General features: G+C 44.4%; 1 protein-coding gene across 1 annotated transcript; it reads right to left on the bottom strand.

Annotated features, from left to right (window-relative positions):
* Positions 1–2,503: 2,503 nt before the first annotated feature.
* ephx4 (epoxide hydrolase 4) lies at positions 2,504–14,538 on the bottom strand. Its single transcript, XM_058073217.1, has 7 exons — positions 14,220–14,538; positions 11,330–11,415; positions 8,044–8,201; positions 7,480–7,608; positions 6,424–6,527; positions 5,561–5,709; positions 2,504–3,268 (listed from the first exon to the last, which is right to left on the bottom strand). Exons 1-7 carry the CDS (start codon positions 14,460–14,462, stop codon positions 3,028–3,030), a joined length of 1,110 nt encoding a protein of 369 aa, XP_057929200.1. The 5' UTR covers positions 14,463–14,538; the 3' UTR covers positions 2,504–3,027.

The following is a 14,538-nucleotide window of genomic DNA, read 5'->3' as shown; positions in this document are numbered from 1 at the left end:
TGATTCAGTACAGAGAACACAAACTAGTTTGTTACGCGCGGGCTAGTTTACAAAAAGTGGGAACATTTATAAAACTTGGATATTTGAAAACAAAGGTGCAACTCCACTGAATGAAGGAGCAAGTGGGAATTCTGGGAACAAAGTCCACAAAACTTCCTGTGTGTAAACTCATTGAGTGGCCCTCAGGCAGCAGTACAATATACGTACGATGGCGCACTGTGTCGGCCCACGTTACCCTCGCATCAACAATACTGAGGACAATGCCACGTCTCCATGCCCCGAGGGGGACACATGGACTCTTTTGGACGATGGCTGATGCCCGGCCCAGTAGGTGGTAGCTTAGCAGGAGGCAAACACTGAGTTAGACTACGGTCCATGAGCACTAGTGTTCTTACCCATCTTAACTGTTCCTGCACTTCCTGGTTCAAATATAGCATGCAGAGTTGTCCTGCAAAACATTCATTCATTCATTTTCTACCGCTTATCCTCACGAGGGTCGCAGGGGGTGCTGGAGCCTATCCCAGCGGGGTACACCCTGGACTGGTCGCCAGCCAATCATATAGACAAACAACCATTCACACTCACATTCATACCTATGGACAATTTGGAGTCGCCAATTAACCTAGCATGTTTATGGAATGTGGGAGGACACACACACACACACACCCACGACATTATATAGACCTGGAAGTACACCCATGACATGAGACGGATTCTACAGTGCTCTTGTGTCTGAGGATCTCATTGAATCCAGCACGTGCCGCTAGCTTGACAGTAGTCATGAACCATGCTAAATCATGAACGCTATATACACACGTTTGTCTGCACATTTTGGACGTGCCCTGCTGACACAAACACTAATGAGATGGCTCTAGATATGATTAGCTCCTAAGTGGATCACGCCTGAGATTACAGCATGGCCACAAAGCAGGACGGGAAGGTCGTTCGACCTCAAATGACCTCCATCCTGAGAGCTGATGGTGCCAAAGAAAGACAGACTGGTAGTACTTTACATCAAAGTCGTCCCTCGCCTCATTTCTGTTGCTCCCTCACTTTATCGCTTTGAAAATTAGTTTATGAATCATTGCAGTTTTGTGTTTGACTATGGCCTGTCATTCGTCTAGAAATTGATGGGATGCAATGATGAGCCATTACCTTACATTACATTACCTTAACTTGCACTGCATGAAGTCAGCCATGGATGCAGAGTCCGACATGACAGTGCAAAAAACTTCTCCTCCCATTCCATGTGGAAGTGGTACGTTTTTGGCTTCTTGTCCTTCTTCCCTTCTCTCCATCTTTTCTTAAGTTTAGAATAAATAAATTGAAGGCTAATTTGTTAGCTAATTCGGCTGTCTTTTGTGCCTCTGCAGAGATCCCATAGCCCAGGTGTCACGCCCTGTGTGGGTTCCTGTGTGACAGTTTGTCTATGTTCCCTGTCTGGGCTTTGGTTTCCCTTTGGAACACTCTTGTTTTGTATTGGACTTCCTGTTTTGCCTCCTCTGCCTTCGTTGCCATAGCTACCCACACCTGTCCCTAATTTGTCCCCTCTATTTAGCTCAGGTGTGTGCTTCTCCCTTTGTTGGATCGTTAGCGTTTGTCAGTCAATCCCTGAGTTGCTTTGTTCTTCTGTTGCTGTTATTGCACGGAATAAATATTATTTACCTGCACTTGGTCCTGCTCTCTGCATCCTGGGGTCGAACCTTAAAGCAATGAAGCCGAATCGTGACACCAGGCATAAGAATTGCGCTGCGTGGTGTAAACAAAGCTTCTGCCTGGTGCTTGCCAGTTTTAATAGTTACTCGTATTTTTCCAGTTTTTGGGGGGAAAAATCCACTTGGATATTCAGGGAGCAGAATATCTTCATCCTGTAGCTGGTAAAAACAGGCCTTCAAAATAAAAGTACACCATAAAAAGGAATTGAAATTCTCGCGGGAAGACTCGTGCTGACTGTCAAGGATGTGATTGGCCGGCTTGTAGTCCTTCATTTCCTGTGTATAATATTTTATTTCCAGCCCGCCTTTGCCTTGCCCTGAGATTTTGGATCAATATTTGCAATAAAAGTAACTGTTGAACACATTGATTAGTTGTAGCTCCCATAACACTCTCCATCGCTCCTTAATTGCCATTGTTTGCTCACGATGAAAGGAGGGAATTGAACCACTCCAGAAAACAGCGGCCTGAGCGTTTCAGAAGAGATTTGTGGCCTGTGACCTGTTCATTATCGGCCTGTGTTTTATAACACTGATAAAACAGCAAAAAGGGGAAAATAGAGCATAAAATGCTGATACAAGTAATTAATAACACAAACCGTGTGCTTTAAATATATGTAAATAGATTTTGTAGTCTTTTTATAAATAAAAACTTATATAAAACTAGCAAACTTGAAGCATAATCCAGGCTTTTGGAATGCCCTGATGATTCTACAATCTCCTTATATGGGCATGTTTGACTTAAGTAGAAGTCTGTCCATTTAGAACCATCAATTTCCATCTCTTATGTTTGTTTTATTTCCGTTGTTTTGCCGATAAAGACAAATAAGTGCATGTATGAAGTTCTGTTTTTAAAAGTTGCACTTTTAAACAGGGCGACAGCAAGTGTGTTTATTTATAAAAGCAAATAGTGGCTCAGTCAACTTCCAAGTGTGCAGTGAGGAGAGTAGGAAGTGATACAAAAGAGGACAGTGATCATCACATGGAAAATCAACTTTCTCTACATTTGGAGCAAAGAAAATGTACAACAACACCTGGTTTGAGGGACCTTGTGGGACTCTGGAGCGAGCGACGCCTCCTCCTGCCTACAGGAAGTGAGAAGTGACACAGCACCACACAGAAACGAGTCACAAGTGTGATGCTGAAAGTGCAAAAATCAAAACAGTCAAAATGAACGTCTTCATCGCGTGTCCTGCTCAGCTGGGGCCCCCTGGCTTGAAGTGTGCTTTAATCCCGCCGACTGATTGCATCATCACTCTGTTGCTAGGCAACGCAGCCATCTTGCAGAGAGAGAGTGGGAGGGAGTTTGGGTGTGTTAGTTCCTGTGACCTTTGCGCCCCTCGCCCTCCTTGAGGAAGGTCCACATGAGCGTGTTGACGATTTCGGGCTGGTCCTGCTGCAGCCAGTGACTCGCCCCTGAAATGACGTTGAGGCGGAAGTGGTTCCTGATGTACAAGCGACACGCCTCGGCCATTTCCTGATCCAGAAAGGCGTCCCGCTCGCCCCACAGCAGCAGCACCGGAGACCTGACGTGTTGCTGCCGGAGCGGGAGGGAGCTGGGGGAGGAACGTCAAACACAAGATTACATTTTACACACAGAGAAGTCAATGAGTTATGGACATGTGTCGTAGATGCAAGTGTGTCCCCTAGTGGCTGTGGGCAGTGACTTGGTGACACACAAGTGTAGGTGAGTTCTATGATCTTCGGGTGATCATGTTTTGTCATCTTTTGGAAAAAACGAGTATTCATTCATTCATTCATTCATTTTCTACCGCTTTTCCTCACAAGGGTCGCGGGGGTGCTGGAGCCTATCCCAGCTGTCTTCGGGCGAGAGGCGGGGTACACCCTGGACTGGTCGCCAGCCAATCACAGGGCACATATAGACAAACAACCATTCACACTCACATTCATACCTATGGACAATTTGGAGTCACCAATTAACCTAGCATGTTTTTGGAATGTGGGAGGAAACCGGAGTACCCGGAGAAAACCCACGCATGCACGGGGAGAACATGCAAACTCCACACAGAGATGGCAGAGGGTGGAACTGAACCCTGGTCTCCTAGCTGTGAGGTCTGCGCGCTAACCACTCGACCACCGTGCCGCCAAAACGAGTATTCATTTTTTAAAATCATATATTATACATGTCAGATATATACTATATTAAATAAATATTCTATTAATGTTAATTCCAAATTTTTTATACACACACACACATACATATATTGGCTGTACATATATATTGTGATGTTCTTGTTTCCATACAATGTCCTTCACATGTTCTTCAAGGTAATAAAGGGTGGTAGATGTTACTTAATAAAACAGATGGACGTACATAGCTGCTAGCATGTATACAGTAAATAGAGCAGAGGTCTGATTGGACTCTGGTTGGCAGCAGATGGCGTGCTAAGTCATGTGTGAGGACTTCAGATTGAAACATGCTCTTAATGACATTTTGTTTAGGATTCTAGGACAGGGGAGTCCAAAGTGGCCCAAGGCTGCTATAAAATATTAGACCACCCTTGTTTCTTCAGTTTATTGATCAGTTTTAATGACTGGTACAACTAATATATGTTGATGATAACTACAATAGCTCAAAAGAGTTTAATTTCATTGAAACACTGATATCTACGTAGCGACGTCCATGGTTTTCTTGGTAATAACCAAAATCACTTATGTTCTTACATCCATAGCATTGTACTGACTGAGAAAATTTCACTTGCATGAGCTGTTCTTGTTTTCATCATTATATCAGTCCAAACAAAGGTACCTTTAATTGTGCCAGGCATTAAAATGCACAAAAAACTGAAGAAACAAGGGTAGTCTTATCATTTTTTCCCGTGACCTATAACGCTTTTCACACTTTTCTAACCTATAAATGTAGTTAGAATGTTGTATTCTTGTGTTAAACGATGCCAAAGCTTCATATAATAAGGTTTGCACATTTGGAAGTGAGCCCTGAGAGAAGTTTGAGATGGCTCTGAACGTTGGGTTTCAGAGTTTTTTTCAAACACAGGCTCCCTGTGACGTCATAGTGAGCCAGGTTTCTTTATATGGGCTGGCCCAGGTACAAGCTGTACAAGCTGAGTGGAAAATCACAGCCGAATGGGCGTGCCCGGAGGCGGGCTATGGGTGGAATAAACAAAAATACAGCTGGAATAGGTGCAGATTCTGGAAGATCTATATATAATACAAAGGCTGGAAATTGCCCATAATAGGTAACCTTTTTTAAAAATGGGGCAAAAAGGCAGGAACTGTTTACACTAATAACACGGAGCTTTGTCTTTAACATTTACTCTCTCTCTAATATATATATACTATATATTTGTGTATATACGTATACAGTAAAACTCTCTTTTTGCCTTTTTACAAGATAAAACAAATATAGATAAAGAGTATATGAAAATATCAAAGTGGCTTCACACATCCTTTGTTTTTTCCAATATGTGTCCCGTGGTGGAAAAGCTTTCCTCCTAAGATGCTGTCTCAGGTACAACAAGGAGTTATAAGAAATGAAACTGACAACCAAGGACTCCAAAAGGATGTTTGAGACTTTAAATGGGTATTTCATTCTAAATATATTTTCATTTACTGAGTCCTTGCTTGCTTTTTTTTTGGCACCGGCTCTTTGTATCCCCCTCATGCATGCACAGGCAGTATGTCCTGTGTGTTGTCATGGCAACACATCAGGAGGAGGAGCTGTGACATGGTTTTCAAGGTGACAAGTGGAAACAATAGAGCATGTCCAAGTATGCAGCGCTAATACACAACATGCTATGCAAGTGGAGAGATACCGTATACGTAAGCAGACTACAAATCAACAACAGCAATAAATACATAAGAAATACCTGAAAACATTTCTGTAGTAGTTGAGTGCTGCGGTTAAAGCGCCAGGCTGCGAGAGAGCATACAGGTACGCTTCCAGCTCCTCCGCCGTCAGCCATCTTCCTTTCCGGGCCATTCCGGTGCTCCGGCTGGTGAAGAGAGCCTTCAGTGCCTGCGGGGGGGGGGGGGGGAGGGAAAGTGTTGAGTCAGCGCCACCGTCGCCGCCATGCGAGTCACCGAGAAGGGAAGCGGACTTGGCGGGAAACTGGCTTGTGATGCCCTCAATGGCCACTCTGGCACTGTGACTTCCTGCGGAGTTCACGACGACACGCATGCTGCTGCAACGCCATATGGACGTCTTATGTAATCATACTTTTCATTAGTCTGCTCTACTGGAAAACATTTAACAATGACAAAAGTATTGGGACACCAACTGGAAGTTTTCAGGAAGCTCGCTGGAAACGGAAAAAGGACTTTGCCCAAAGTGTTCCCACTATGCTGCAAGCACACAAGATGAGATGGAGAACGAGGATTCAAGGAATCAAACCCAGCCTCTCACTCATTGGAAGCTGCGTCCCAATACTTTTGTCCATAAATGCTAAGCTTAGCTAAAAATATAAAATCACAGTTGTATGTTTGGACAAGAACACACTTGATCTCCATCCCATAATGAAACTCAAACTATTTCAGGAGGAGAATTTTCCACTGCATTATGCACCCCCCCACCCCCCCTACACACACACACACATCTATTTTTAGCCTCCACTCTGATGGGTGCTTAAAATAGACTGCAACGCAGAAAAACACACACACACACACACACACACATATATATGTGTCTATGCAGGATTGACCCTGAGCATCAAGGTCAGGGAGGAGGGGGCACCTTGAAGTCGTTGATGGATAGCATAAGCTCAGGGAGGCGAGGCAGTTGGAAGAAGAAGAAGTGGCTGCACTTGAGCATCTGGCTGGGATGACGCACGGCGTAATCTGGACAAGAAGAAGGAGGGAACGAATATGAAAAGTAGAAGAAGTAGAAGAACAACAACAAGACGAAAGGAGGGAAGAAAAATGGCAGGAAAAAGAAGGAGAAAGAAGATAGAGGAAAGGAAAAGGCGGGAGGAGGAAAGAGGGAGAAGAATGAAGGACAAGGATGAAGAACAGGGAGAAAGAAGGACAAAGAAGAAGGGGAAGATGAAAGAAGTACACAAATAGGAAGAGAGCAGGAGAAAAGAGTAAGAAAGAAAGAAAGAAAGAAAGAAAGAAAGAAAGAAGGAAAGAAGGAAAGAAGGAAAGAAGGAAAGAAGGAAAGAAGGAAAGAAGGAAAGAAGGAAAGAAGGAAGGAAGGAAGGAAGGAAGGAAGGAAGGAAGGAAGGAAGGAAGGAAGGAAGGAAGGAAGGAAGGAAGGAAGGAAGGAAGTATGATAGAAGAAGGAATGAAGGAGCAAAAACAATGAGGAAGACAAAAAAGGAATGCACAAGAACGAATGAGGAGGGAGGAAAAGAAGGAGAAAGAATGAGGAGCAAAGAACAAAGGAAAAAGGAGGAAGAAGAAGAAGAAAGGAGGAAGAGTACAATTATGAAGTATGATAGAAGAAGAAGACAAGAAGAAGAACAAGCACAAAGGAGGAGAAAGAAGAAAAAGAAGAAGAGTATGCGTTAAGATTGCAATCAAAGGCCACGTCACATTGCAGGGTTATGCAGTGATGGTGATGGGGGGGTTGTGTGTGTGTGGGGGGGTTGTGTGTGTGTGGGGGGGGTGGGGGGGGGTTGTTTGCAGTCCAAGCATCTGCTGCATCCTCCTGTAATTAGCCTTCATCATCTTCCACAAGAAGAGTCAGCAGACGGATGCCACCAACATCCCTCATTCATCCTAATGAACCATCACCATTAGAACATTGGGCCTCATGGCCAAAGTGCAGCCTCCTTAAAGAGACACTCACCTGCGTGCACGGACGGGTGAGGACAGTTTAAGACGATGAGCTTTGTCACCATCTCGGGATAGTTGATTGCAAACAACCAGGCGACAGTCCCACCCCAGTCGTGACCCACGAGGAAGCACCGGTTGTAGCCTGGAAGACAGGCAACAAGGATGATGGACGGGGGGAAGGATTTGGATGAAGGAATGAAAGGAAAGGAATGAGGAAAAGGCAGAAAGGAAGGGAAGGTGAAATTGATTGTGTCTTTATTGACACATACGTTCAACATCAGGATGTTTGGGGTGAAAGTATTCATAATATTCATAATATTACAATGATAATAATAACAGGAGAAAACAAGACAGTGGCATGAACATGATTATATCTTACAAAAAGGGGTAGGCATTTATAAGCTTTTTTGAGTTTTTTGAGTTTTGAGTTCGGTCACTTTTCAGTGCTTACTGATGCATCAAGGCCAAATAAAAAAATGAAAAAAAAAAAAAAGTCAAATCGTTGCCATGGCTACCGCCTCCTGAAAGCATTTATGTCATTATCAGTCATGGTGGCTCACAACAGTCGTGTTCTTACCGAGGTGCTCCACAATGTCCTTGATGTCGGTGACCAGGTGATCCGGACGGTAACTCTCCACGCCCGACGGCAGGTCCGATTCACCGTAGCCTCGCATGTCGATGGCCACCACGCGGAACTCGCTTTTGAACTCCCGCAGCTGGTAACGCCATGAGAACCTGCATCAGAAATGATATCTTTATGGGACTACGACGACATTTTGTCGCAACAACCAATGACCACCGAAGCAGCGTGCATCAAGGCTACAGAACCTGAAGCTCAAGGCTTAAAGTCTTCACATTTAAATCTAAAAACGTAACAAACATGTGATTCTATCGATAAATATGGTAATCACATGAGGGCAACCACAAGTTATTGACATGCTAACTTCACCAGCCTGGGAACCTCACTCCATTTATTTTATACCACTTTGTCTTTTAATGGGTGGTTCTACATGGCTGCAAAATTGGAAACTATGCAAACTTGAGCTCATTGATACAAAGACGAGAATGATGGACAACATTCTTAATGATCATTAATGGTCATTACTTCCTTTCACCCCACAGGAATTTTCTTCTGCTTTATGACTTTGGCTCTTGGGTGTTGACACACACACACACACACACAAGCACACACACAGGCTGAGTGGTGCAGTTTGGAAATCTGTCACCAAGAGCTGAGTCATTGGTATTTTTCACAGCCTTCCCACAAGGCAAAAACAGCAGATGATCAGAAGTGGGCATTTCCTATCATGCAAAACAACGAGCACTCACTACCGAGTCGCCTCAGGTAGTTTGGTTCACTTCTGCTGCAAATCAACAACAGTTGTCATGTAAAGTAACACCTTTTGGGGTAGGGTACCGAAAGGAGTGGGGCTAGACCAGGGGTGCTCATTAAGTCGATCGCGATCTACCGGTCGATCGCGGAGGTGGTACTGGTCGATCGCTGGTCGATCGCGGCGTGACATTAAAAAAATATCATCCCAGCATCAATGCCGTCACTTGATTGACATACAGGGCAGCCATTCAGATGACAACTGAATGTTGCCCTTCGGGCGACCAATCAAATCAAACAACGTCTCTAAGTGCAGCAGAACTTACGATGTCAGCCTATCATCCATCCCCGTTACTTGATTGACATACAGGACAACCAGTCAGATGACAACTGAATTTTGACCTTTAGGTCACCGCTCATGCGTAAACAACGATGCAAAGTGCTAAGCTAGTCGGCGAATTGCGAGATTTTAAGCCCTCGCTAAAGTTTATGGTCACTAAAATGAGTGAAGGAGCTGGACCAAGTAAAAAGGCAAAAACTGGACCAAGTAAAAAGGCAAAAAACATATCACTTCCATACGGATATGGAATATTATACGGATATTATGATACGGATATTATCCATGACTGATAAACATTTGGAAGTGTGCTTGAGGCTGGCTATCAGCAGCTACTGTCCGGACTATGCATCCCTGGCTGGTTCAATTCAGTGCAAGTCATCAAAGTAAACTCAGATAATTACAAAAAATGTTAATAGTTAATTATGTGTGTTTTGCAATATTGGCTCATTTGGTTATGTAAGGTACATCAACATACATTGTACGTACAAATAATCCTCAATACATTTGAAAATAAATAGATGTTTTGCATTTTTGTAGTGGGTAGATCATTTTGACTCGGTCATTTTAAAAGTAGCTCGCATGCTGAAAAAGTGTGAGCACCCCTGGGCTAGACAGTGCAGCGTGTTGATTGGTGGACACACTAGGTCACAAGCGGTGTCAAATGAAATAGATTGGAACCGTGGTTCGTGTCTGGATCTTCCAGAAGCTGCACCTATTCTAGCTGTATTTCCTTGGATTTCCAATTTATTTCACCCATTCCGCTGTGATTGGTGACAGTGTTCCCAAGGACTTCCGGACGACTGCCGAACCCCACTTTCTAATTTTGTCAGTATTGGAGTTGATAATAAATAAATGGACGCTTTGGAGAGCTACTTGAAAACTGGTAGTTTTTTGTGGGATTTTGCGATTCGAGCTTGTGCTCACTATTGGCACACTGTCATGTCACAAAGAGGCACTGTTAGAAACAAATAGGTCAGAAAAGTGGAAAAGCATAGAAGGTGCCCTTTAAAAGTTCATTTATCCCTTTCATTCATCATTTAAATTTGTCATTTTTAACATTTTTGAGAGTCAACTGCTGATGACATCATAGACGGGCTACGTAGCTAACTTCCGGTTCCAATCGCCGTTTTGTATGCTGGGGTTGCACTGTCCGCTTTCATCAGTATACTACTAGGAATTCAGTACGCAGTTTCGTACAGTAGTTGGGGTCGAGACCCAAAACTGGATGCAGAACCAGAACCATTCATTCAAAAATAATATACAGTTAGAAACCCCCCAGTTTTTGAATGTTTAATGTGAGCGTCGATGTTTCCCTGTGTTTGACGGTCTTTCTACGCAAATTTTGCCTTCTCCCAGATAGACTACTATACTATACTATACTTCACCTCATATTTGCTCCCAAATGCTGATACTATATGGGAATGCAACAAGGTAAGATCTGATGACCTTATGGAGTGTTACTGTGTATATTTGTGGTACACAACCTCTCTAAAAAAAAAACCAAGTCCAGGCTCCTACTGGTGGATGGCGGCTCTGTATTCATTTTTGCTTTTAATTGAATGTTTCCCACATAGTAATTAAGAGAAACTAGATGGTTATAATGTACAATGTATACTGTTTCACTGATGCTGCAAACTCTGAATCGACATGTAAAAAAAAAACCCACTCGTTAGTTGGGACGCTTGTATACCAGGGTACTACCATGATGATAACTTTTGCCTTGTTGGAAGAGTCATCTTTTATTTGATCTCCCAATTTCCTGGCTAATCTTGAACTCTTCTCTCCCACCTTCCTCTTGCAGTAATGACAACGGGATCAGATCTCACTGTTGAATTCTCAGACGAGGTTTAAAGTTCCTGGCTTTTAAGACAATGAGCTCCATCTCACTTGACTTGTCCACTTCTGTCACATACAAAGACCCAAATCGCCATGGCTGGCTGGGCTCTGGTTCTGTGTGTATGGCGAGGAGACATGAACACAACTTGACAACCTCTTTGACCCCGATCCATGAGGGTTTTTATAATCATATCAAGGGCGGGGAGAGAATGATTTCGACTTTCTCGCCCTCAGGGAGTTCCGGCTCTCTTAGTTTCACAAACCAATAACCAGGCCAGCTGCAGACTTACGTCTGATACGTCAATAATCTTCTGGACTAGGATGTAATAAAATAATGTGGGTAATTTCTTTACCTACCAGAACTCAGGGAAGCCGTGCAGGAAGAGCATGAGAGGCTTCCCCCTCTCGCCCCCCGCCACGTAGTGAAACCTGAGGCCAGACTCCTGTTGGAAGACAAGACGCACACATTACGGTCGGAACGGCACAAATAGATTTGGCGCTATCTGTTCGCACTCACACATAAACATATAGTTAGGGACCGTCTGTAAATGTAGCATGTCCTTCCAACTCTGTACATAACACAAGTGGACTACCGGAGAAAAAGAAGATGTAGCGGGAGGGATCATTCCACACACATTACTGTCCGAACGGCACAAATAGACTTGCCGCTATCTGTTCGCACTCACACATAAACATATACTTAGGGACCGTCTGTAAATGTAGCATGTCCTTCCAACTCTGTACATAACACAAGTGGACTACCGGAGAAAAAGAAGATGTAGCGGGAGGGATCATTCCACACACATTACGGTCCGAACGGCACAAATAGATTTGGCGCTATCTGTTAGCACTCACACATAAACATATAGCAAGGGACCGTCTGTAAATATAGCATGTCCTTCCAACTCTGTACATAACACAAGTGGACTACCGGAGAAAAAGAAGATGTAGCGGGAGGGATCATTCCACACACATTACGGTCCGAACGGCACAAATAGACTTGGCGCTATCTGTTCGCACTCACACATAAACATATAGTTAGGGACCGTCTGTAAATGTAGCATGTCCTTCCAACTCTGTACATAACACAAGTGGACTACTGGAGAAAAAGAAGATGTAGCGGGAGGGATCATTCCACACACATTACGGTCCGAACGGCACAAATAGACTTGCCGCTATCTGTTCGCACTCACACATAAACATATACTTAGGGACCGTCTGTAAATGTAGCATGTCCTTCCAACTCTGTACATAACACAAGTGGACTACCGGAGAAAAAGAAGATGTAGCGGGAGGGATCATTCCACACACATTACGGTCCGAACGGCACAAATAGATTTGGCGCTATCTGTTAGCACTCACACATAAACATATAGCAAGGGACCGTCTGTAAATATAGCATGTCCTTCCAACTCTGTACATAACACAAGTGGACTACCGGAGAAAAAGAAGATGTAGCGGGAGGGATCATTCCACACACATTACGGTCCGAACGGCACAAATAGACTTGGCGCTATCTGTTCGCACTCACACATAAACATATAGTTAGGGACCGTCTGTAAATGTAGCATGTCCTTCCAACTCTGTACATAACACAAGTGGACTACTGGAGAAAAAGAAGATGTAGCGGGAGGGATCATTCCACACACATTACGGTCCGAACGGCACAAATAGATTTGGCGCTATCTGTTCGCACTCACACATAAACATATAGTTAGGGACCGTCTGTAAATATAGCATGTCCTTCCAACTCTGTACATAACACAAGTGGACTACCGGAGAAAAAGAAGATGTAGCGGGAGGGATCATTCCACACACATTACGGTCGGAACGGCACAAATAGATTTGGCGCTATCTGTTCGCACTCACACATAAACATATAGTAAGGGACCGTCTGTAAATGTAGCATGTCCTTCCAACTCTGTACATAACACAAGTGGACTACTGGAGAAAAAGAAGATGTAGTGGGAGGGATCATTCCACACACATTACGGTCCGAACGGCACAAATAGATTTGGCGCTATCTGTTCGCACTCACACATAAACATATAGCAAGGGACCGTCTGTAAATATAGCATGTCCTTCCAACTCTGTACATAACACAAGTGGACTACCGGAGAAAAAGAAGATGTAGCGGGAGGGATCATTCCACACACATTACGGTCCGAACGGCACAAATAGACTTGGCGCTATCTGTTCGCACTCACACATAAACATATAGTTAGGGACCGTCTGTAAATGTAGCATGTCCTTCCAACTCTGTACATAACACAAGTGGACTACCGGAGAAAAAGAAGATGTAGCGGGAGGGATCATTCCACACACATTACGGTCCGAACGGCACAAATAGACTTGGCGCTATCTGTTCGCACTCACACATAAACATATAGTAAGGGACCGTCTGTAAATGTAGCATGTCCTTCCAACTCTGTACATAACACAAGTGGACTACTGGAGAAAAAGAAGATGTAGCGGGAGGGATCAGTTTTGCTAACTTGCCATTTTTTTTTAGCAAGTATTCAGACCCCTCAACAAATAGAGCAACTTTTTCTGGTCTTACTGGACACTTTTGGAGAGCAGGTATAAAAGCTAAAAATAGCCACTCACACCAAGAAGCAAGAGAACAAAACGTGTTTGTATTTCTAAGCATATTTGTTTTGCTTTTTTATGTTTTCATGATCACTTTTTGTCCATAAAAACGACTTAACTGTACACATGCAGCACGGCAAAGATCGATGCCCTCAGGAACTAAGTACACAAGTACACAGTGTGGATAGTATACTTATTTAAGTGCTTATTTACGTATGGGAGTGTACGAACTGAAACACAGCCTGGGTGATCATGAGTGTTGTTGCAGGAGAGTCAAAATATTAGGAACAGGTCTCAGCAAGCAAGCCCAACAACAAACACATTTGAAGACCTCCAAAGTGAGCACCAGTCTCGTGAGCTTGTGTACCTAAAGAAGTGTCCATAATCAATACACGCACGCGCCAATGACAGCGGACTATACCGTGACAACTTATGTTTAAAGCGTTCGGTCACGTGACAGTCGCACACTTGGAACAAACACGTTGTGCTGCTGCGTGAGGCGCGTGCACGGCGGCGCCAAATCAAACCAAAACAAACGCGCATCGGGCTCGCGCGCGATCACGACCGACGCCAGCAGCAAAAGAGGTGCATCCACGCACGAGCACGCACGCGTGACAGGTTGTTCCGCAGACACCCCGCCCTCGTGCACGCGCCTCACCTTGATGCGCACATAGCAGTGCGTGCCCAAGGACGTGTCGTGCAGACACGCCGGCGGAGTTTCGCGCAGCGTCCACTGGAAGGTGGCCGTCGGCCGCAAGATGGCGCTCCAGCAAAGTTTCAGTAGCGCCACGGCGGTGCAAAGCGCACAATAGGCGCAGACCAGCGACCAGTAAGCACAAAGTCGGACGTGCAGGGCGAGTCTGACGAGGAGCAGCAGCAAGTTGTGCAGCAGCCTCGCCATCTTCAACACCGACGCCGTCTGAAAGGAAGGAAGGCGGGGAGGAAAGGAGGGAGGATCCCTGAGATGCTCAATGGGA

This window comes from Doryrhamphus excisus, chromosome 5 (assembly GCF_030265055.1).
Source record: "Doryrhamphus excisus isolate RoL2022-K1 chromosome 5, RoL_Dexc_1.0, whole genome shotgun sequence".
Taxonomy (NCBI): domain Eukaryota; kingdom Metazoa; phylum Chordata; class Actinopteri; order Syngnathiformes; family Syngnathidae; genus Doryrhamphus; species Doryrhamphus excisus.
This window is presented reverse-complemented; position numbering and strand designations above follow the sequence as displayed.

Excerpts from the sequence above, each read along its gene's own strand:
- ephx4 (XM_058073217.1), bottom strand. The coding sequence starts at position 14,462 with ATGGCGAGGCTGCTGCACAACTTGCTGCTGCTCCTCGTCAGACTCGCC. Across the intron at positions 5,710-6,423 it reads TATCCATCAACGACTTCAAG|GCACTGAAGGCTCTCTTCAC; the intron begins GTGCCCCCTCCT and ends CCCCCCCCGCAG. Across the intron at positions 3,269-5,560 it reads TACTACAGAAATGTTTTCAG|CTCCCTCCCGCTCCGGCAGC; the intron begins GTATTTCTTATG and ends TTCCTCCCCCAG.